The sequence below is a fragment of the Poecile atricapillus genome, chromosome Z (assembly GCF_030490865.1).
Source record: "Poecile atricapillus isolate bPoeAtr1 chromosome Z, bPoeAtr1.hap1, whole genome shotgun sequence".
NCBI lineage: Eukaryota > Metazoa > Chordata > Aves > Passeriformes > Paridae > Poecile > Poecile atricapillus.
The window spans coordinates 27,935,539-27,957,823 of NC_081289.1; the positions used below are offsets into that span (position 1 = coordinate 27,935,539).

The 22,285-nt window shown below is 49.2% G+C and overlaps 2 protein-coding genes across 8 annotated transcripts; one reads left to right on the plus strand and one right to left on the minus strand.

Moving 5' to 3' along the window:
- The first annotated feature begins 8,786 nt into the window (after positions 1-8,786).
- On the plus strand, positions 8,787-18,581 carry LOC131592648 (serine hydrolase-like protein). 5 transcript variants are annotated; one of them, XM_058864303.1, is made up of 13 exons: positions 8,865-9,451; positions 10,242-10,466; positions 10,538-10,651; positions 11,703-11,744; positions 12,478-12,497; positions 12,689-12,763; positions 13,483-13,592; positions 13,868-13,947; positions 14,283-14,317; positions 15,076-15,152; positions 16,598-16,691; positions 16,803-16,878; positions 17,032-18,581. In XM_058864303.1, exons 2-12 carry the CDS (start codon positions 10,319-10,321, stop codon positions 16,869-16,871), a joined length of 864 nt encoding a protein of 287 aa, XP_058720286.1. In that variant the 5' UTR covers positions 8,865-9,451; positions 10,242-10,318; the 3' UTR covers positions 16,872-16,878; positions 17,032-18,581. The 5 variants fall into 5 exon arrangements, with proteins under 5 accessions (XP_058720283.1, XP_058720286.1, XP_058720285.1 ...); XM_058864300.1 differs by lacking the exons at positions 8,865-9,451; positions 16,803-16,878 and adding an exon at positions 8,787-8,852; XM_058864302.1 differs by having other exon boundaries at positions 16,803-18,581.
- Positions 18,582-18,714: 133 nt separating this feature from the next.
- LOC131592647 (ribosomal RNA-processing protein 7 homolog A-like) lies at positions 18,715-22,094 on the minus strand. Of its 3 annotated transcripts, none has more exons than XM_058864298.1 (7): positions 22,002-22,094; positions 21,696-21,838; positions 21,386-21,511; positions 20,980-21,103; positions 20,267-20,364; positions 19,661-19,859; positions 18,715-19,192 (listed from the first exon to the last, which is right to left on the minus strand). In XM_058864298.1, exons 1-7 carry the CDS (start codon positions 22,051-22,053, stop codon positions 19,107-19,109), a joined length of 828 nt encoding a protein of 275 aa, XP_058720281.1. In that variant the 5' UTR covers positions 22,054-22,094; the 3' UTR covers positions 18,715-19,106. The 3 variants fall into 3 exon arrangements, with proteins under 3 accessions (XP_058720281.1, XP_058720280.1, XP_058720279.1); XM_058864297.1 differs by having other exon boundaries at positions 21,954-22,086; XM_058864296.1 differs by having other exon boundaries at positions 21,906-22,068.
- Between the last annotated feature and the right edge of the window lie 191 nt (positions 22,095-22,285).

Sequence of the window (22,285 nt, forward strand, 5' to 3'; positions counted from 1 at the left end):
CACACTTTTCTTTGTACTTTTGGATGTCAGCTTCAAAAATATCCTGTGGTTTTCTTTACAGTCGCCTAGTAGGGAGTCTCTTTTCTTCTGTGGATATTTATAACATTTATTGGGTGACTTCATAGACTCTTCCAGCCACCTTGCCTTAATGTTAAATGGCCTGGTCTAATTCTACCTTTTCTTCTTTTTCATCTTTGCCTGTGAAAAGTTACCATCCAGCCTCACTGCTCCAAGATTGTCTGTGGGTCTTGCTCATATTTCTCTCATCCACTTGAAACTGTGACCTGGCAGCAGTTACAGCTGAAGTGTATTGCAGCAATCACCTTCAGCCATAAAAGCCAGTGAGACATGTCACAATGGCACTACTGACCACAGCTTTCCAAAGCTCAGATTTGACCCACAGGGTCCAAAATGCGTTCAGGATCAAGGTACCTCTGAGGTACCTTCATTATAGGTGGAAAACACAAGGATGCTGAAATAGCTTGTGTTCTGTGACATGAAGGAGGAGAAGGCAACCACATCATGCACAGGCTTAGCTAGTGCTGCATTTCTTTCCTGTGAGCCTGAAACCAAGTCTGGATATGTTTAACATGAAAAACAAATCCTGTCTTTAGGTGAGTTTTCTTGAGGAAAAAAGAATACGAGCAAATTCCCTAGAACCAAGAGACTTCCCATGCTCTCACCACTGGATTGAAGGGGTTTTTTTCCCCAACTGCTTTCAGTGCAAGGATACACACCTGAAAGGCTTTGTGTAATGACAGTGAAAATATAGGCAGGCTAATTTTAACACCTCCCACTGCTGCATCTCTGAAGAAAGCTAATGGATCCATGCTAAAGACAGTTTTTGAGATGCCCAGGGTGCTGATGACAGCATAACAAGAAGGAATAGCTCCCAAGAAGGTACCAGGATTTGTTATTAGGACTTACAAGTTTTATCCTACCCCTCATTTTTTTCCCCTGCCTACGGATACATACACCCTCACTGTCCCTGATACTAAAACTTTAAACCACATTAAATGTGAAACATCAATTGATAGAGCTGCTGACAGAATGAACCATTTGCAGAGAGTTTTGTCTGAAGTCCTGCTGCTGAGAGCTGTGGGTCTGAGTTCATTCTGCCTTTGGATGATAGTTCTACTTTGTGGTGTTTCTCTGCTTGTTCTTCAGCAACCTCCAAGTCTTTGGTAAATCCCAAGATGTTGATATCCAGCACCCCAGAACCAGTAACACCCTAACAGCTTCAGTCCTTCTCAGCATGCAGATTCCTCACAGTTTGCACAAGGTAGAAGGAGCCACAATCTGCCTATTTACTCCTGTCAGTTTGGGAGGGAAAAAGCATGGTGTTTCGGGGCAGGTCATTGCAAACTACTGAATAAAGACAGTTTTCTGGGAAAGCAAAAGGAAGACATTGGCTCAGAGGAAGGGAGAGGATAACATGATGAGGGAAAAGAACTGGAGATAATGAAACACTGAAAATCTGCAGAAGAAAGGAAAAAAGATACCAAAAAAACAAAGGAGAAGAACATGGAAGGCAGAGAGGAGGGAAGATAAGTGAACACAGTAGATTTCCCACTACTGACTTGCCCTTCAGCTTAGTAGACCTGTGTGTGGAAGCTCAGCTGGGGCTGGAACACCCATTCCAGATCACAGGTGACCAGTTATTTAGGATCTCAGTGCCTTACTGGGCCCCTACCCAGACCCAAACATGCTGTGTCCGCTGGTGTGGACACTGACTTTCTGGATGGGATGTGAGTAGGATATGAAACCGCCCTGACAATGTAGCTGGCCCAGTGGCCCAGACATAAGCTGGGGGCTTCCTGCCAGCTGGTTAAGTGGCTAGGAAAGGGAGAGAAGAAAGCAAGGGGGAGCCCGGAGTACCCTGGGATGAGAGGTGATGCAGGCAGGCCATGAGATTTTGTACAGATGGAAGGATGCTTGTGGGGTGAGTAGGAAATGACTGCCACCATCTCCTGATGTGTAAGTCCAACCTGCAAATAATACAAAGTTTGACTGCATTCAGTCTTAGGTAGTTTTCCCCTTTGGGTCTTTCCTCCCCCCTTTGAGATGGTCTCTCTTAACTTGCTAAAAGTCTCCTTTTAGGAGTGCTAACAGCAAAGCATTAAGAAGAAGGAAAAAAACCCAACACCACAGAAAGAGAAATCCAGGAGGACTAAACCAAGATGCAAAAAACCCCCAGCCCTGTTCCTCTGCTCCCTCTAGGAAAAACAACAACAAAAAACAACAACAACAACAAAACAACCCAAAAACAAACAAAAACGAACAAACACCTCCAGTGTGGTTTAGAGCGAGCAGAGGTTGCTTTAGTTTGTAAGAAAAATTAGCACAAGTAGCGGCCCCTTTGCATGGAGCGGTGGCAAGGCCCCTCCTTCCTCTACCAGAGCAGAGCTCTTCTCAGTAAAGAAGAGAAACTGCTTTCCAGGAAAGCGAAGGTACAGGGGCTGCCCAGAGCGCCGTGACCCAGCGCGGCTGCGGGGAGCCGGCTGCCGCGCCTTGCGGGCTGCCAGCCCCGGCACGGAGCGGCCGCGCTGCCGTGCCCGGAGGCGCTGCGTGTCCCGGGGGATGGATGGAGCGAGGGCAGCCAGAGCCAGCCGCGCACCGCGGGCCGTGAGCCTTCATGCCAGGGCGCAACACCCTCTGCTGCCGCGGCTTTCCCCCACGGCCGCCGCAGAGCACGAGTTCTCACTTACTGCCAGTCCATGCCCTTGCTCCATTTGAGGGAAGAAGACCCAGCAAAAAGCGACCTTCTAGGTTTTCGAACAAAGCATCGGGCTGCATAATCTGGAAGGTATTTAGGTCAGATTTAAGCAGCTGCAGTCTTTTATAACTGTAAAGCAAACCACTCCCTTACATCTGAGTCAAACACCCTAGAGCAGTACAGGACCATCCGGGAGGGGGGAAATGAGGTACCAGCCTTCTGCATCACTGGACTCAGGTGTGAGCTCCTTGAGGCTCTCTGGCCACATAAATCCATGACCACCCCAGGTAACTTCTCCCACCATTGCTGCCCAAAAGACATGGAGGTGGAAGCTCAGTTAAGGATTTCATTGTATCCTTGAGGTCTATTGCCTCTCCTTGTTATCCCACATTTTCAGGACATGTTACTGGCGGCTGAAATGGGTGGATCTTGCTCAAATCCTCCTGCTCAGAATCCTTCAGCTGGAACATGTAGCCTCAGTCCTGCCCATGCTTTCCCAGATTTGTCCCCCCCACAGTGGGGTGGGTGGTGATGCTGAACCCCACTCACAGAACACAGGCACCGAGTTCACTCACTTCAGGCATTTTTCCAAAGCACACAAACACAGCCGGGGGAGGCTGTTTGCCAGGAGCAATCCAAGACAGAGATCCCATAGCAGAAAGGTCCTAAGTCATTGTTGGACCTAGAAACAGGGGCTTCCTCAGCTGAGGAAACCAAGCCTCCAAATGAAGTAAAACAATGTAAAATGCAAGGAGTATAGCTACAGACCATAATTTTGGGAGTGGTTGTAGCAAAAGCATTGCAGGCTGGTACCATCTGATAGCAGTGTCTATTGCAGTAGACTAATTTCCAGACCACTCTGCTTTCCAGATGATCACAGGACAAAGAACTCTGTCACATTAATCATCGTTGTTTTGTTAAACATCCCATCTTCATTAAAAAACTACCAATGGTTGGAAAGCTGCCAGCACCCTAAGTAAACCACTGAAGTATTTAACTCCTTTCTCCATTATCAAATTATCATCTCTAGACTGTTTTTTGGGGTTTTTTGTGCCATTGTTAGGCAGTGTGACAATTGGAGGAACAAAATTGCAAGGCTACATAGGTATGCTAAAGCTTTGATCATATTGGTCCTAAATGCTTCTCTCTCATAAAATGTCTTCCAACTCCTTAACAGGCCTTAAAGCTCTGCCAGGAAGCCTTTCCAACTTATTCCCTTCTTCATTGAATCATAGCTGTCAAAACTGGGAATTCTTTCACACCAGTAATCACCTCCATGGAATTAGCAGACACAATATAATCTCCTGCAATATAATCTCATTACACCTGTTCCTCATTCCCTGCTTATACATCAGAAAATGGAATTAGCCTTTCTGACTGCACTGGGAGTTCACACTCAACTGCTGCTCTGCTGTGAGTCAGTCCTCCACCAGAATCACTTCTTCCACAAACAGTGCTGCCCGATCAAAAGTGTAGGTTGGGTTGAGTAACTCACCACCGGACTGTTTCTAAAACCCCCCTTACATGCTTGTATCAACTTTAGTATTTTGTCACTTGCTATCTAATCAATTCTCAGTCTGATTACTACCAAATGTGTTAATTTGGTATCATTCCAGTATTTTAAAAATCAAAACACAGTGTAAGACTGTATCAATTTCCTTGCTGGAGAGCTATTACTTCAGCAGCTTTTACATTTGTCAGCTAAATCCATAACCCAAATCTATAACTTATATCTCCAAAAGTTCCCAAGCAGTTTTATAGATTCTTTTCCATAAACACACAAGATTTAGTGTTAACTAGAACTTTTCCCTTATTTTTAAATGATCCTAGTATGTGCTATTTCCTTATTCTGTCTGAGGTCAATAAGGAGCTGGTAGGCCGGTAATTACAAGTGTCAGATTACTTATGGTTTTCACTATTATTTCATTTCATTTCAGCCTATGGAGAATCTGCCAGATTTTCCAAGTGAAAGATGGTTAAGTCTGGACAAGAGCTGGAGAGAAACTTCTTCCCCTGCCACTTCATACATTAAAATAGGTTCATGCTGTAAAGGCGGGTATGGGTTTTGTAGAGATATGGAGAGTAGCTCACCTCGCAAGTTAATCTAAACAGGCCCAGGGGATGAGAACCAGCAGAGACTCCTGAATCTGTCCCAAATATAACAGACTTTCTGATTGAGGAGGAAATGGAAAGCTGAGACTGGAAAGAGTTTATTTGTATGATGGGTGCTCATATATAATTTATATGCAATAAATGTTTCTAGCTATTTCATTAGTTTCAAATAAAGTGATACAAATGTGCACCACTTGGACCTGATGCATGGTGTGTGCCTGGGGCTGCTTCCAGCTGAATGGTGGCAGTTCATGTGGGAATGATTTAACACCCCAGCAGCCCCACTATCCAAATTATGCTGCAGGTTAATCCCTGAAGTAGATGCACTCCACTTTTTCAACCACTCATTGCTTGGCTTAAAACAAAGATTTCCATTTAAATTATCATATTGGCCTCAGACTGCGATGGGTAAAGAGCCAGCATCTCTATCTCTCCCACCTTCTGCACAGCTGGAGAGCTCTGGAACAACTGAGTTTAGCTCAGTTGGTTACAGCATGATGCCAATAAACGAGGGGCGTAACAGGTCTGGAGCAAGGGGGAGAAACCAAATTAAGCCATCACAGCATTTTTTTTGCACTTAACAAGTAAGCAATTTTTTCAATCAGATATTCACATAAATGAAATTCAACAAGTAATTAGGGAAAACCAAAGAAAAAGTGCACCAAACAAGGCACCTGGATGAGTCTGTTGCTCTTAAGCAGAGCACAGAGATAATGGGATAATATCCCACCCCAACTCTTCCCACCTAGGGAGCTCATTTAAACTCTTGATACTACGTGGGACCATCTCCAAGGCAAGAAAGATTTGTAGATGGAGCTCAAACTAACTGCTGTGAGCCAGCATGTTGGAGCTGCTTGCATGATAACATGCTTGCCTGTGATCACTTTTATTTTCCTGTCTACTATAGATTGCAGCATATGCTCACAATATGGGGCTTTACATAGAGGTGTGTTCTCTATATATCCTCTGAAAGAAATCAGTTAAGCTAGCAATAGCATGCTTTTTTTTATTTGTATAACTGCAGAAAAGAAATTGGGGTACAGGATTATTACTAATAAATCGACATAAACAGATCAATATGTCAGTACTTCAGTGCTTGAATCCAACCTGCTATGGGGAATTTGTCCCCTGGTAGCAATCAATCTGCTGTACTTAAAGTTTCCTCACCAGATCTGCAGCTAGCACAAACTGATCAATGCTGTTCCAAGTCAGCGGAGCATAACAAGTTTGCATGTCCCAGTGTTCACCCTTGCAGGTCTCCTGCTACTTTGCAAGGACAGAGTGGTTAAATTAACCTTTTACTAAGCACATGGGATATATCACAGTGACTCACAGTTCTTTATTCAAAACCAGCCTTTCTTACCACCAGTTCCAGTGTAGCCTAGCCAACGCCTCAGCACCTTTCCAGGCAGAGTCTAGTTTGGTCCTCCATGAGCAGCAATCCCACTGCAGTGGCCTGTAGCACTTACTAGAAGTAGATGCAGCCATATAAATTCTGTGAGCCATCCAAATTCTGCTGTGCATCCTGCATAGTGCCCTCCCCTTGGGGGGTTTTCCAAGCTGTGCTGGAGGAGATATGCAGTCTTATAAAGTGTTGTGCTGCTCTTTTAGAGGGGTGAGTAGCATTGCTAGAGAAGGTATGAGGGACCTGGAGGAGCTCAACAATCTGGCTTGGCTAACAGGGTGACAGTCCTGCCGCTGAGGGGAGGGTACAGAACACATCCCAGTGCAATCTTCTCCACTTGGACTATCTGAAATCACCTATTCCAAATCATTTCTGTGAGGAATTTTTCTGTTCTCTTCAGGCAGCTGCTGATGTAGCGTCTTACCAGAAGAGATTTAGGATGCAGATCATAGGAGTCCAACATCATTAGAGAATGCATTATTCCCACCTGAGTCCCAGAATAATCTCTGTGACCCAAAGCAACGAGAGCCCAGATCCTACTGGCTGCTGGAATAGGGGAGAGAGCCCAGTATGGTGGTCCAAGACCTCTTGGTGGTGATGCATATACCACCAGGGCAAACATTTACAGCTTAATTACAGATCCCAGAATTATCCCAAACAAGGTTTGTGCCCAATAACTGGTATTAGGTAGAGGTCAGGGCTGACAGGTAAACAACTTGGGTAACTACCACCTACCTTCAAGGTCTGTCCAGAACTTCTGCCTCGCAACAAGCTCTGTGGAACCAGCTGCAGCATGTAGCTCTCAGAGGATGTTGCTGGTGGGTACAAATTCTTGGAGGTGAAGTCCCCCATGCCCCAAGCACAGGTGTTAGCCAAGGCTTGGGATAATCTGTGCTGTGCTTTTATGGCTGGCTGGACAATGCCACCACCTTCTGTGGGCTCATTTCACTGCTCCATAGAAGTGGGTCTGGCTCATGAGTGGCAATGGATTTTCCTGGCCATGACCTGTTATCCCACCAACCACTGGAGTGTGTGCCAACAGACCACATAACTTCTCATGGCACAGGGTCCTCATCCTCAAAAGTCATGTCATAGACTGAAGAACCACAAGCCTAGCAGCAGCCAGGCTGCCTAACAATTACACTGCCGTCTGGTGGCTTGTTGAGGAGGAATTCTAGGAATTCACAAGAGGGCCATTCCTTCAGTTAGAAGCAGCAGCTATTTGATTATTGATCATTATTACTGAGTGCATTTTACAAATCTGTTCTGCCAAGCTGTCTCTTGCTTTTTGACTTTTGTAATCAGCCACCCACCTCTGACAGTTTAAGAGAGAAGCTGTAGAAGTTACTGTGGCCTCTCTCCTTCTGCAAGGTTCCCCAGTCCTTGTAGTCTGTTTTCCTGCACCTCCAGTATGGAGGCCTAAGAAAAAGCAAGGCTCTGGACACTGTGCAAACCTGTAAAAATTCATGTTCTGATTTAATTTCTAATGGCTCACATGGAAAGGAGGCTGCAAGCTACACAGCTCTCCTGTTTCTTCTCAGTGATGGGTCCCCAAGGTTACGTCTCAACTGCCGTGGTGCAAAGCCCATTTTGCCAGGATGAGTTAGAGCTAGGCAAGAGAAATAGAACTCCAAGCTTCTACACCGGTTTCTTTCAAGCTTTTTAGGCTGTTCTGAAAATATATTGTGTAATTTAGAAGACTGATGTGCTGAACTGAGCATAGGGCTTTCAGTTACCAATATAAAAATGATTCCCTAAGAACATACATTCATTCTGCTTCCTTCAACTGTTCCAGCAAGGGGTCCCCCTGCTCACAGTGTGATTTGACTTTGCCTCCTTTGACCGCAGAGTCCTTGACTGAAGAGGAATGGTTGTGGTCTGCATTAGGCCTAGCAGACAGACTGCTGGACGAAATGAGAGGCACCAGCAAGCAGCCATACTCGGGTATTGGCTTCCTTGAAACTTGATCTGTGCGGACATCACCTTTTTGGGCAATTAATGAGGCAAACTGTATAGAAACCTCTCCATCTGAGAGGGGTTTGTTTCCGCAGAAGAGGAGTGGAGTGGCTAAGGGAGTGCTGTCTGCTGTGTATCTGTGGCAGTGTGGCCCTGTAGCAGAGTCAGTTCACTGTGATGGGTCACAGTATGGGAGGGTGACTCTTGTCCCTGAAGCAACATGATTTCAGCAAGTGTTAGGAGTTCAGAAGAGTCTCTCTATCAAAGAGTGACAGAAGTGCAGTGTTAGTGTCAAGCACTGGGCCTGTTTGATGTCAATATGAAGCTCCTGGGTCACAGTTAAAACATGTCACACTGTGTCACCACAGTACAGGCAGTTTCCATCACCAGTAATGTGTCTTGTAGAGGTAGTCAAGGATGCAGCCATACCTCCTTGATTTCGACCCCTCAGAGACTCCCATCACTCCCAGGAGGTTGTTCGCAGCTCCAGACCCCACAGCCACCGTTAAGTTCCCGTTCTTCTTACTCAGCCCGAAGCAGACAGAGGCGGGGGCGGCGGCCGGGCGCCCCAGGGAGGCGGGCAGCGGGGCGGTGCAGCCGGCCCGGCCCGCCCTGCCGGGCCCTGCCCCCGCCTCTGCTCAGCCGGCCCGGCCGCACGGAGCGGTAGGAGGGTGCCGGGGTGCTACGGGAGGGAGGTGAAGGGAGACGGGGCCGGGTCGGCCGTGGCGCTCCGGGGGCTGCTCTCTGCGTCGGGCGGGGGTCGGTCCCCGGGCAGCCCTTCCCCGGAGCCGGGAGCAGGACCGGGAGCAGGCGCTTCAGGGCGCCCCGAGGCGAAGGCCCGGGTGTAGCGGCGCTTCCTGCCCGCCCGGGGAGGCCTCACCCCAGGCCCGGGGGACCCCAGGGCCGGAGCCCCGCTGGGCCCAGGAAGGAGTGACTGGGGAGGCCCATCAGGCTATGTCAGGAGCCCAGGCCCTCAGGATAGGGCAGGTCCATGGTCACACCATGGAAAGTCAGCCCACGGTTGTTTGTCAAGATCTGGGCCAGCGAGGGCAGCTGGGATAAGACACAGCCCCGTGATCAGCAGGCAGGGCCACGGTTCTTGGGGCGACAGCGTTGCTGATGGAGACCGGCACTCCGGCAGCCCTGCTGCGGCTGGTCCTGGGCCGAGCTTAAACACACTCGGGGGAGCCCCAGGCTTGGCTGATTGGGACCATCAGGGCCCTGACAGCAGCCTACCCCCTCTGTCCTCACTCCCTAGAGAGGTATGGGCTCAGGAGGGACTTGCTGTAGAGTGATTTAATTGCTGTGTGGTCTTAGAGGGCTATTTAAGGGAGCCGATACGCAAGATAAGTCACTTGGAAGGGGATATGACATGAGAGACTTGGAGATAGGGATAGTCAGGTTTCCCGTGGCTTGGGGATAAAAGGAAGATGTTTAAACCACCACTGGAGGGTTGCCAGAGGCTGGGTTCACTCAGGAGCTGGCGCTTGAGCAAGGGTCTGTGATTGCCAGGTGGATGAAATGGTTTGAGGTCGAGCAAGTGCCTGGTAGGTGTGGCTCCCATGCCAAGACCCCTGGCCCTGAGGGGTGCACAGGCGGGTGGCAGCAGTGACCTGCTGTGCAGCACAGAGCCAGCTGCTCTCGCAAATGTGCCAGCCAGTTGTGCGAAAGAGAAGCACCAAGGTAAAAGGGGGCAAGGTGGTAACAGTCTAATGCTGGAAGCAGCATTGTTATTCCCCAAACTGTCTTTTTGGTACAGGACAGGTGCATGGCTGACTGCAGCTAGCTAGGGGAATTCTACATGGTTCCCTCTTGCCAGGTCTCCTGCGCCTTCTGGTTGAGTTGCAGCTGCTGCAGAGACACAGAGAAGGCTTTCTCCTCCTGCATAGGGAAAACTTATTTCTTCCTAGGAGCATAGCTAGTACGTGCTGGGAGGAGGATTCCCCAAACAGGCAGCTTGGGATGTTGAATAGGGAGCTATAAATCAGCAAGCTGCTAATTAAGACCACAGGAGACTGGTGAGTTACTAAAGACCTGTATTACTCTTTTCAGAGCTCTAGACCATTAACAAGACCCCTGGGACCTGCTCCAACTACGTGACTCTCCAAGGACATCACCCTGTTTTGGGCATGTTCTCAGAGCTGAAGTTCCCTGTGCCCTGGGGACATGTGGCAGCCAAGGCCTGGGGACCCTCAGAGGGGCACCCTGTGCTGTGTTTGCATGGCTGGTTGGACAATGCCAACACCTTTGACAAGCTCATTCCATTGCTCCCCAGAGGTAGGTCTGGCTCATCAAGATGGCTTGTGTTGTACGGCCAGGCTGCACATCTGATACTCTTTCCCTTTCAGGTTGTTATTATGTGGCAATGGATTTTTCTGGCCATGGTTTGTCATCCCACCGACCCGCAGGCTGCCCCTACCATTTCCTAGATTATGTGACGGATGTGCGCCGGGTGGCAGCAGGTGGGTAGTTGAAGGAACCCTCGAGGGGGTGCTGTATTGGTCCTGCTCCTTCCGACAAACAAGCAGCACTTACTGCCAGGAGAGGAATCAGTTCCCTCTGCTTCTCAGTTTGACATTACCCAGTGCTTTGTGACTGAATAAGCATCCCCCTTTCTCACTGTTTTGGGAAAGGAAGAAGCTGTAAGCCCTGGGTGTTTCTGTAGTGTTTCTATACTTAAAAAAAAAAGCAGTAGTGGTAAAGTGGGAGATGCAACTAAATAGTTTTGCCAGACTGGCTTTTTGTAAGTAGTCAGTGACCCCCTCACCAGTGTTAGGACGAAGTTGGAAACTTCTGGTTCTCCCTGATGGCAGTTTGCTACTTGCTTTAGTATCATACTGAGAAATCTGAAAGTCAAAGTGTCTTGTAATAACTCCTGATGTAACTGTCCATTTGTATACTTGGCATGTGTGGTTTTACATCCCCCCTTCAGTACACAAAAGAGCATCTAGAAGCTCTCAGATGTTCCCATCTTTCAGTGAGGTATATTTCAGATGGGCAGAACTGATAAAGCTGTATTTTCCTGTAAGCCTCCCAGAGTGCCCTAAAAATGGACTGAAGAGCCTGATGTGCTAAATGGTGCAGAAAGCTTTCACTTGGAATCATACTTCCCTCAGTGCAGCAGACCTGGCTCTGTGTCCTCACACGTCTTGCAGAATGCCCTGCAGCAGGATGCTCTGTCAAGGTTTCTCTCTTCCACCAGATGCTACCCAGTCAGGCTCTTCTGCTTCTTGCCAGTCCCAGGTCTGGCAGTGAATGGGACTTTGCTGGAGTTTGTTTGACATACAGAGAGAGCTTGAGAGCTGAATGTCTTAACGACACGGAAATGAGGTGGTGAATGCTCTTTTTCTTCAAAACCGGCCTACTTAGCTGTTTAGTTTCTGGATTAAGAAGAGAATGTAGCAGTGCAAAAGCCCTCCTGGGAGAAAGGGCCCCTGTCAGTGGAGTAGCAGCAAGATGTTGCTGCTCTGGTTTCTAACTTAGCACTATCTGCTTTTCTCTGTTGCCATTTAGCCTTGCAGTGGAGACGGTTCACCCTGATGGGTCACAGTATGGGTAAGTGTCTCCAGTCCTTGCAAGCGATGAGATTAATAGAAATCAGTAGATAATTAACTTCCAAGACATGCTGCTAGGAGCTGGGTTGGAATATTTATTATATTATGCCAAGTACGAGGTTCCTGCATGAGTGTTTCAAAAATCTGTGCCCGTGTTTGAAATGCCTGTTTTCAAGATCCTGTAGTATGGACAGTGGTAACTCTTGCTGTGAGCATTTCCCCCACTCACAGGAGGAAACAGAGATTGGCAAAAAGGCATGGTCTACACGGGAGAATTCACAGCAGGCCTTCCTCCCTGGTCCCCACAAAGCCTGGAAACAGACAGCCCATTTGGTGGGCTATAAAGCTGGCTGAGGGGAACTGGACTCCAGGATCCATCCCTTTAAGTCCTGGAGTATGATTTGATTTTGCCACAATTTGGAATTTGCTCCCCAGGGCTGCTCTGGTCACAGCTCACAGGACCTGCACACCAAGGCATTTTAAACAGTAACTCCTCCTTGGCCTTTGCTGCTTGTGGGATGTGGGAATGGCACAAGTTGGGGAATACAGCAGGTCAGCAGCCCTGGTCTCTCCCTGCCTGTTGCGGGCTGGGAGAGCTCTCCTCTATACTGGGGTTTTGTCCCATGATACAATGCACATTTTTATTTCTGAGGCACCTCCTGCTGTGGGGAAGGTGAATTTCTGTTACCAGGGGCTGTTCTGTGCATTACTGAGCACCCTTTTCTCCTTTGCAGGTGGGGCTGTGGCAGGAATGGTGAGTAAAGCATAATTTCTTCATGGGGTTGTGATTTCTGCAGCTGCAACAACAAATGGGATAGGAATGCAGGGACAAACCTGGATCTCAGGGGAGGAGAGGCTCTTCCCTGACCCCTCTCCCATGCCATAGGATAAAGACATCACTCAGTGCTCGGCTTTTCATTCTCTTATTGTTTCATCTCTCCTCAGTTCTGTTTCCTTTATCCTGAGATGGTGGACAAGCTGATCCTGCTGGAAAGTCTTGGCTTTCTTCTAGCTCCAGAGGTTAGATCTCATGTGTCCTTCCCTTCACTTTTTAAAAACACAAAAATAGATGCTTTTTTTCTTTCCCTCACTTGTTCAGAGAAAGCACTGATGTGACCACTTCCTGGTAGGTCATACAAGTCCCTTGTTGCACAGACTGAAATCTGTCCTTAGGGTGGCCCTTGGAGCACACTTGGTATAGATCCACATCTTGTAGTCCCTTAGCACTGAAATTTGCTTGTCTGTGCCAAGCCCTTGTACAAAGGAAACTAGAACCTCTGTCCAGTCATCTGCCAGCTGAGGTTATCTTTTTGCCAACAGCTTGTTGGATGACCTGGGTACAAGATTGGTGGATTTCTTTTTCTGTTCCTGGCAGTTCATAAAGCTACATTCCCAACTTGCCATCATTGCTACCAGGTACCGGAGCTTTTGTTGGCAGTAGTGGGACAGAAGCCATAGGTTAGAGACAAAAAATACCAAACTTTGGAGAGTTGTCCTCAACTCGGAAGTGAGGTAGGAAGGGTTAGAAAAGATAGCAAGGATAAAAAATTATTAAGTTCATTACAGCAGTATTGATGTTCCCTTTCTCCCAGAAATTGACATTTTTAATAAGATACCCATACCTGGTACCACTTCTGAGGGATGTGGAAGGGTGAAATTCCCTCTTGCACTCTCCAATAAGGGGGAAAATCATTCAGAAGAAAGGGGTTACTCCTCTTCCCTACCTCTCTGTGTTTCAGGACACTGAGGAATGGCTGAAATCAAAACGGAAGGTGATTGACGGACTACTGAGTCTGGAAGCAAAGCCGCAAACTCCCAAAGCACGGAGCCCCGAAGCAGCATTGCAGAGGTGGGTTCCCATCCATCCTCTTTATTTACTGCCTGCCCTCACCTCAACAGAGTTACAGCTGCACAAATGAGAAAGGAAAACTGTCCCTGTATTTCACCTTTCAAGTCCTCTTCTGGAATCCCAGCAAGACCTTTTGCTTCTGCTGCCAGAAGCTGATGCTTCTTCCCGCTTCTTTCTGAAGCAACTTGAGAGCTCACTGTCGCCTTGTCATGCCATTTTTGCTTCACATCCTCCCTTTTTCCAGCATCACAATCTCTCTGCCATGTCTCCCTCAGGCTTTTAGAAGCAAACAGCCATCTGACAGCGGAGGGTGGGGCAATCCTGCTGCAGCGAGGAGCAACTGAGACACCCGCTGGTAAGGGGCTGTGTGATGCTGGGCCACTGCTGGGTGTGCGAAGGGACTGGTGCCAACAGCCATTGTCTTCTGCAGGGTACAGGGTGCCCTAGCTACAGATTTATGCAGCCTGAATGGGATCAATTAAGTCTGGAGGCATAGTTCTCCATTCCCAGCAACTGGGTTTGGTGTTCAAATCCTAGAACAGCTAAACGAAAGAAATTTAAAAAAGGAGAAATCTGAATCAGTCCTATTCCTCGCATCTCAAAAAGTCTTGGGCAGACCCCAGAAACAAATTAAAACAGAACAACTCCTGCTTCTATGAAACATGAAAACGTTTTGTTTTTTCTTTCCAGGCCTGGTGTATAACAGAGACATGAGAGCCCGTACGGTGAGCACTGCTCTTCTGATGTGCCCCCTTGCTACTTTGGAGCCCTGAGCTTAGAGAACATTCAAATAGAGGATGCCTGCTCACTGAGCTAGGCCCTGCCTCCACCCAGCCATTTACTTTCTGCTTTCTTAATTCCCATGTGTCCTTTAAATGATGCTTTTGAAAGAGTCTGCACTTGATCATGGATTCAGCTTACAGAGTCACTGGAAAATGTTACCATTTGTTTTTTTAGAAGTTCCTCTGCCCCAGGGCCTCCTTGCCACATTTTCCTGCTGTTATAACTCTTCAGGCAACAGATGGATGGGTGCTTTCTGTCAGCTTCTTTGTCAGGTGACCTGAATAAGAAGGGGAGTGGAGCAAAGTCCTTAGGTTTGGTATTTTGATAGTTTTGTGCCACTTTTGAGCAACTAGGGCCTCCTCTACCTGTGCTACTGTCAGGATATGGAAACCAGGGTAATGTACTCTCTCCTTTTTAGTAAAAGGATTTTTAAAGCTTTTCTCCATGAGATCATTCCCATATGTGCTGCAGCTCAGCAGGCAATGTTGTTGGCAGCCCTGAAACACAGCTGGACAGAAGGAGCCTTTGCAGAGCCAGCTACTTCTTTGTGCAGCCTGGATGCTTGTCATGTCCCAGCATGGAAGCTTCAGGGCCAGCTACTTCTACCTTCAGAACCACTTGTGCAGGAGGGCTTGGGGAGGCCCCTGCCCCCAGCTGCTGTCCCTGACCTTTGAAACTTTCCCTCTCTTTGCACCTGCAGCAGAGTCGAGAGTTCTTCACAGTGGAGCAGTGTGTGAAGCTCCTGCAGAAGATCCAGGACCGTGTTCTCATCATCATGTGAGTGAGGCACAAACCACACCAACCCTTGATGTCTCTCAGTGGAAGGAATGAAGGCTAGGAAGGAGTCCTCCACTACCCCTTCCTCTGCACCAGTCATCCAGACTTTTGGCCAGCTAGGGTAACAGTACAGCTTCAAATGTGAGAAGTATTTGCCAGTTCCTCACCACTGCCCTGAGTTGGGCAGGCTCCTGGAGAAGGCAGAGAGCAACTGGAACATCCTCCCAGCCTGGCACTCTGCTTTCATGCTGGGACTCCCTGGTGCAAGGCTGACTGAGGATACAGTCCTGCCCCATCTTCCCTATGCTTCACAATCCCACCTCACAACTTCACATTCCTTGGCACTACAGCAAGGGACCATCCTGGCAACTACATGACCCTCCACAGCACCACCCATACTTGCTATCCTCCTGACCTGACTACTCCAGTCAGCAACCCAGCCTGCCCCCTTCTCCAGGCCCAAAAACCTCTTGCCTGAGCAAACAGGTGAAACTACAGCAGCCTCCATCTCCTCCAACTGCTCTTGAAGCCCGTGGTCTGACTGAGCTCCTGCAAGCTCTTTTGTGTGGCACCTGGAGCAAGCAGCTTTGGGGACATGGCCAGTGGCTTGCACAGAGTCCCACAAGCTGTTAAGCTGTCTGGGTTCACAGTTTGTTCTGTGAGTTGTCCTCTGCCTTTTCCCACCTCCTTGGAGGGCAAGGTGTGCAGGGCTCTTGGCTACCTTGGCCAGTGGGGTGCTGTTAAAAGATTGTCTAGAAAACAAGAGGAAGTGCTAGCAGTTGAGAAAAGAGGTGCAGTTTTGCCTTCCCTGACCTGTTTTAGTATCATAAGAGGTTCAGGTTATTCCTGCTTGTCCAGAAATGTAACATTGTGATGAGGTCAAGTCCTCTGGGCCATAGACATGCCTTTGAGCCTGGGATGTCCTCTTGTCCCATCACCAGCACAGTAGGAGACGGCATCATCAGCTCTGCGGGAGATCTAATGCTGACTTCAGGGCAACTGCCCTGGTAGCTCCCTCTCTGAGCAGGACACAACCTGGTTAAATAAGCAGCAAAGAGAAGCAGAAGGGACTGAAGGGAGATATGGAAACTCTAAGGAAGGAAAAAGTAAAGAGCACTAAGCAGAACAGGACAGGGAATGATGTTCTCAGACCAGTTACAGAGCCAGCCCAGGGAGGACAATATTTAGCCGGTCTCCACTCTGATAGCACTAGGCAGTTACCCAAGGTTTTACAGAGTCTGATAGAAAACAGCTGCTTAGCCAAGCTGTGTGGTGCATTGTGACTACCACGTATGACCCTGCCACCCACCTTTTAGCAGCAGCCTGGAAAGAGCAGCTGGGTCTGTCACCCTACTGTCTTGTGGACACCACTTCTGCCCAGGACAGCCACGAAGACAAATGGAGGCACACTGGGTGCTGTACTGAGCCTCACTGTTGTTTTTCAGATCACAAGATGGACTCTTGGTACCACACAACCTACCCAGCAGAAATCACTTTGTGAAAGCTCTGCAGGAGGCATTTGAGTCTGCCCTCAAAGAGGTGAGAGCAAACTTCATCCTTGCATCTTGATTTGCCACCAGCCTGGGAACAGCAGCTGGGAAGAAGCTGACCTTGGTGGACACCATCCACTAGGTGATTTGTCTTGAACAGCACAGCCCTCACATGGGGTGGAGAGGGGTGAAATGGGGGGAGGAAGACAACTTTGTCCTTGCTGCCTAAGTCCCAAGTAAGTACTGCCCTCTGGACCCAGCTCTTCCCTGGTTCTCCCATCTCTATCCTGCCTCACTTGCCCTGTCCCTTCCCACGAGTGTCATAAAGCAAGCAGTGTGTGCCTGAGGGAACACTTTCCTGGTCCACATCTTGTGTCCTTTCCCTCCAGCACATCCAGTTAGCAGAAGTGCCTGGGAGTCATTTTGTGCACCTGAACGAGCCCAAGATGGTATCTGGGATCATCAGCAACTTCCTGACATCACATAACACCAGGGCCAGACTTTAGGAAGCCCTCACAACTGCAGCAGTCCAGGAGAACTGGGAGCTAACAAGCAAGCTCCAGATTTATCATCATTCCTACCTCGGATCCAACATCAGATTGTGATAATCTTTCCTATGCTTAGCTCACTGCAGGGTGGAAGCAGGTCTGACAGGGGTTCTCTGAAGGAGAGCAGAGCAAAGTACCTCATTTGCCAAAGGGAGAAGGAATCCTTGCTCTACTTCCAGCTCTGTGAGTACAGGGATAGAGGCCCGGAGTGGCCTTCCCCTTGGCTTACTCCAAACTTGCACCCTGAAATGGAGCAAACACAGGCAGAGGCATCCTCTGTGACAGCAGCAGCAGCTTTGGCACTGCAAGAGAGGTGACTCATCTTGCCTCCTCCCTGTGGATGGTGCAGACAGGCTGCTCCTAGGATTTAACCTGCTGAAAAACAAGGAAAGTGTTCTGCTTCTCTTCTTACTTCCATAGATGCATGAGCTCAGAGGGCCTCAGTGTCTCTGTTCTACTGTGAGAGCTACTTTTTTTTAAGAATCAGCTTTAATAAGAGCTCACCTGTGCAGAGAAGGCCATTTTAATGAACACTAGAGAATGTCCCTAATCCTCTAGCTGAAGCAGCTGGGAGAACTACAAATTATGGAAAAGTTGGCAGAGATGATTTCTGTCCTAAATAAAGGTTAATGTTCTAATGTTAAGTCTGTCTTCTTGACACTACAGAAGAACAAACCTCCTTTCAGGCCATTCACCCAAGCAGCTAAAATGCATCTTGGGAGGCAGCAATTTTTACACACTGTGTGCCTTAGGTAAGCCATACCAAGGATCTGCCTCCCAGTTACATTGATGCAAACAGCTCACTGAAGCAGCCAGGCCTGTCATCTCTGCAAGCAATGCAAACTGTATGTGCAGTTGGTTTTTTAGGAGAGGGTAAATCCATTTTATCTCAACTCTCTGGAATTTACCACCACTTCCGCCTTACATTCACGGTCACATCTCTAACGACGTTGTAGGTAGTAAAATAAAAGTTTAAAAGCCTGGGGCTGGGTGGGTTACTTTGTTCACAGAGTTACCACTTACTTCCAGAGGTGCACAAATGCTACAGGAGCAGTACAAAAGCACTGCCCCACACCTAAACATGCCTGCTGCCATCCTTACCTGCCTTCTGTGGGCTGGGGACAGGTTAAGTGGAAACAGGGCGTGGAGAGTCTAGTTTCTCTTTCCAAACCAGGTTGCTCAAAGTGGCATTTGTTCTTGCAACAGTTCTGGGTATCAGGAATTTCCCATGGCCTAGACATAGCTGCAAACTCCATGCACACAGCTGGATGACTGGGCACCACAATACTTGGCCAGGGAGGGAATCACCAAGATAAGGGGTAGAGCTCTGTACCAAACCACTGATCTTTCCTTGTGACAACAGGTCGAAGTTAGTTTTTTCCTAAAGTTGCTTTCCTCCTTGTTCCTTCAATAAAATGTGCAAAGGAGCATTAGGTTACAAGCCATAATTTTTACCACCACCCCAGCACACAAGAAGCTGTTTCCCACAGGAGACCAGGGGGGAGAGAGAGAAGCATTCCCATGTTCTGAAAACAGTAGCAGCAGTTTATTTACAGTTCTTCAGCCGTTCCCTGCCCCGGCAGAGGCTGCGCTAGGTCAATCCCAGTTCTCACCAAGCTTTAGGAGGTGTGTTTTTGGGTGGCAGGGAGATACAGGTTGTCACAGAATGTGCCTCAGCCCCTTGACCTGAGCACCCTGAGAAGTGGTGCCATGGAGCTGAATGACAGAAGAGCAGGAGGATACCGGTGCAAATAAAGGGAACTCTCCTCCGGCAGCAGTTGCTGGGATCTCCCATTTCAGATCCAAAGGCAAAGGCAATCCAAAGCTGCCTCAATTCCCCAAAATCCTTTGGCAAATGGAGTCAGTAGGCATCTCTCCTACCCAGCACAGGCACCTGAAGAACAGCTCAGCACAACCTAGTACGGCCGAAACTTGCGCTGGGCTCGCATCAGTGCAATCCTCTGCTTGTCCTCCTCAAATTTCTTCCTTAACTGGGCAATGTCTAAAACACAAAGAAAGAACAGGTCACACGAGAGCAGCAGACCTCCCTCTACTGGGAGCTTCACTTCCACACACCGGAGGGGCTCAGTCCCAACAGCCACAAACACACACTTTCCAGAGGGAGTCCTTTTACACCTCGGCTGAGTGCCAAGCTGGGGCTCCAGCCATTCATCTCTGGCGGTGCTGCAGCTCCCTCTTGGGGAGGAATCGGCTAGTTTCCCCCTTCAATCACGGCCTTTGTGCAGACTGAATAAGCACCTCTTGGAAAATCACAACCTACACACCCTCCCACAAAATATTCCATCAGCCCTTGCTAGGACAGGTGGTGGTAAGAGGCCGTTCAGATCCAGCCAGCCAATTGCTTACTGGCAGCTGGATGTAGCCTCCCCCAAAGGCAGAAGGACTCTCTTCGGGCCACAGTGTGACACAAGAGACACGGGCAGGGGTAGGAGGAGACTTGCACACTCACGCTCTCTCTTGGTCTCGCGGTGCTGCCAGGCATAGAAATTGAGCAGCTCTTTGCGGGCCCTTTTCTGTTTCTCCTTCTCCAGCACACGCAGGTTGGCAGCCTCTGTCCGGGGCAGGCCAGGCTTCCGGCCCTTCCGGGTCACCTTCACCCAGCCCTCCTCATCTGGAACACCCTCCTCCTTGGCTGCTTTGGCTTCTTCCTGTAATGTCAGGAGGGTGAGGCAGCCCAGTGCAGATGTACAGCCTAATGCACAACTCCCGCACAGCCCTCCCTTAAACACAGGCAAAGTTACAGCTCCTGCTTCCACACGAGATTTAAAGGAAGCCATGGGATCAGGACTACAGGCATTCTCAGTCCTCCATAACTCTCAGTCACAACATTGCATGTCAGCCACAAACCAATTTATTTGGGGATATCCATTGTAAGCCCTAGGGGAAGGGTCAGGTGTTGCAGACCAAACCACCAGCAACTGGGAGTAAAAAACCTCTGGCAAAGAGAGGGATCCTCAGCCCTTCCCAATATGGCCGGAGCACTGAGAAATCTCTCTTCTTTCCCTCTGCCCCAAGAAAACTGCTTAGCTTGGTTCCCTCCCTAGCCTGGCCTCACCTCTGCCGTCTTTTTATCGTAGTCTTGCATGTAGGCATCCACCTCAGCCTTCAGCTCCTTTGGATTCACGATGGAGGCCTCATAGCTGGCGATCCACTCTGGGAGAGAGAGGGCACAAGTCAGCAGTAGCTGCTGTTAGAAGCAGGTTAGTGTGGTGCTTTTGGGCAGCTCTAGAGTGAACTCTAGAGCGGGGGAAGGACACATTGTTCCCATTTATGTTCAGCTTCCCACCACCACAGCTCAAACCAACTTGGCTGCGAGCACAACCAATACGCAATGGGAAGAGTTTGCAACTTGCCCAGGCAGAAGTGGGCTAGCCTTATAAGCCCAGGGGCACGACATTCAGGGCTGTGCTTCTGTCAGGGGTTATATGTGAAGTGCTGTCAACTTGACAGACATCCGGTGCCTGCTGCATGTGTCTGGTCTCCATTTTGAGGACAAGATGCAGACAGTATCTCTGAATCTATGCAATACTGAAAAGATGTCAGGAAAAAGGACCCTTCCAAGTGTCCCCACTCTCCCACAGGGTCACCGGACCAGACTTCAATACCTGGTTCAATAAGATTGCTACCCTGTAAATAATAAAAGCACACAAAACACTGAACATTCCCCAGCTTAGGACAAAATGGGACATGCACGGTAGAATTCAGCAAACAACGAGTATAGTTCTTCCCTGGCATTAGCCCATGGAAAGATAGCTAGAGCTGACATACTGCTAATGCCGGTTTTCACAGGGTGGCTCTTTGTTGATATTAGCAAGGGACCTTCCTTTGAGAGAGCCTTGGCTGCCTGGACAGCTGCTGCTTTCCTGAACACCACGTATGCTACTTGAAAACCCTAGAAGAAAAGAAACACCCAGGTGAGTCAGATATGTTAGAGACACTGGTGATGGAGCAAGCAACTGCAGTACAAATAACTTAAAAATATATAAAAAAAAGTCAAGCCACAAGTGGAAGTAGGATAGCAAAAAAAAAAAGACAGCGTAAATTTAAGTAAGCAATCACGTCACCCAATGTCCCATACGGTTTCCCTTGCCTCATGTTCTGAAAAGAACCATTCAGTATCTGCCATCTTTTCCCACTAAAGCATCAGTATTCCTCTCCCCTGTGCAAGCTTTACCTTCGGAGTTTTGTGATCGAAGAATTTGGACGTCAGTTTATCTTTTTTCTCTCCTGGACCTGGCTTGTCACACATGTCCACAGACTGCACATGCCCGCAGCGAGAGAACAGCCTAGACAGAGCGTCCTTAACACGAAGAGAAAACACGCGGTACAGTAAAGCAGGAGCGACGCCTCCCTCACACAGCCTGCAGAGCTCTCCGGGCAGCTCCCCGGGCCCTAGCCCGGCCCTCCGCCCGTATCAGCCCCGAGGCACGCCGGCTCCCGGGCCCGCAAGGCCCTGTCCTCGGCCCCCAGCCGCCCCCACTCACCGGGCCGCAGTACGGGGGCACGTTGAGGACGAAGAGCGTGCGGCGAGGCGGGTGCGCAGTGTCGGCCCCTTCCCGCACCTGGTGCTCCTTCACCAACAGGCAGTGTGGCGAGCGCTGCCGCTCCGCGAACTTCACCGCCAGAGCTGCGAGGGACGCACCGTTCTGAGACGCCGCTGCCACCCCGGCCCCGTTCCCCGCGCTGCCCCTCACCCGTGTATCCTACCGGCGCCGCTCCCGGTACCCCGCGCTGCCCCTCACCCGTGTATCCCGCCGGCGCCGCTCCCGGTACCCGGCGCTGCCCCTCACCCGTGTATCCCGCCGGCGCCGCTCCCGCCGCACGCCCCGTGGCGGCCGCCATCTTCTCTGTGCGCGGCGGCGCGGGGGCTGCCGGGAATTGTAGTTCCCCGGGCGCCGCGCGGCCCTGATAATGGCGGCGGCAGGAGGACTCGCCGCAGCCCCGGGGTTGAGTTTATGTTTTTGTAAAAACAGTGTAAAACTCAGTCCTTAATCTGAGAGACGCAAGTAAATCTTAAAGAGATGTAGAAACATTCAAAGGCAATTGCTTTTAAAGACTCTTGTTAATTAAAAAA

Excerpts from the sequence above, each read along its gene's own strand:
- LOC131592648 (XM_058864300.1), top strand. The coding sequence starts at position 10,319 with ATGTTCTCAGAGCTGAAGTTCCCTGTGCCCTGGGGACATGTGGCAGCC. Across the intron at positions 10,467-10,537 it reads CATTCCATTGCTCCCCAGAG|GTTGTTATTATGTGGCAATG; the intron begins GTAGGTCTGGCT and ends TTTCCCTTTCAG. Across the intron at positions 12,764-13,482 it reads GCTTTCTTCTAGCTCCAGAG|GACACTGAGGAATGGCTGAA; the intron begins GTTAGATCTCAT and ends TCTGTGTTTCAG.
- LOC131592647 (XM_058864296.1), bottom strand. The coding sequence starts at position 22,053 with ATGGCGGCCGCCACGGGGCGTGCGGCGGGAGCGGCGCCGGCGGGATAC. Across the intron at positions 21,512-21,695 it reads TGCCCCCGTACTGCGGCCCG|GACGCTCTGTCTAGGCTGTT; the intron begins GTGAGTGGGGGC and ends CTTCGTGTTAAG. Across the intron at positions 21,104-21,385 it reads TCGATCACAAAACTCCGAAG|GGTTTTCAAGTAGCATACGT; the intron begins GTAAAGCTTGCA and ends CTTTTCTTCTAG.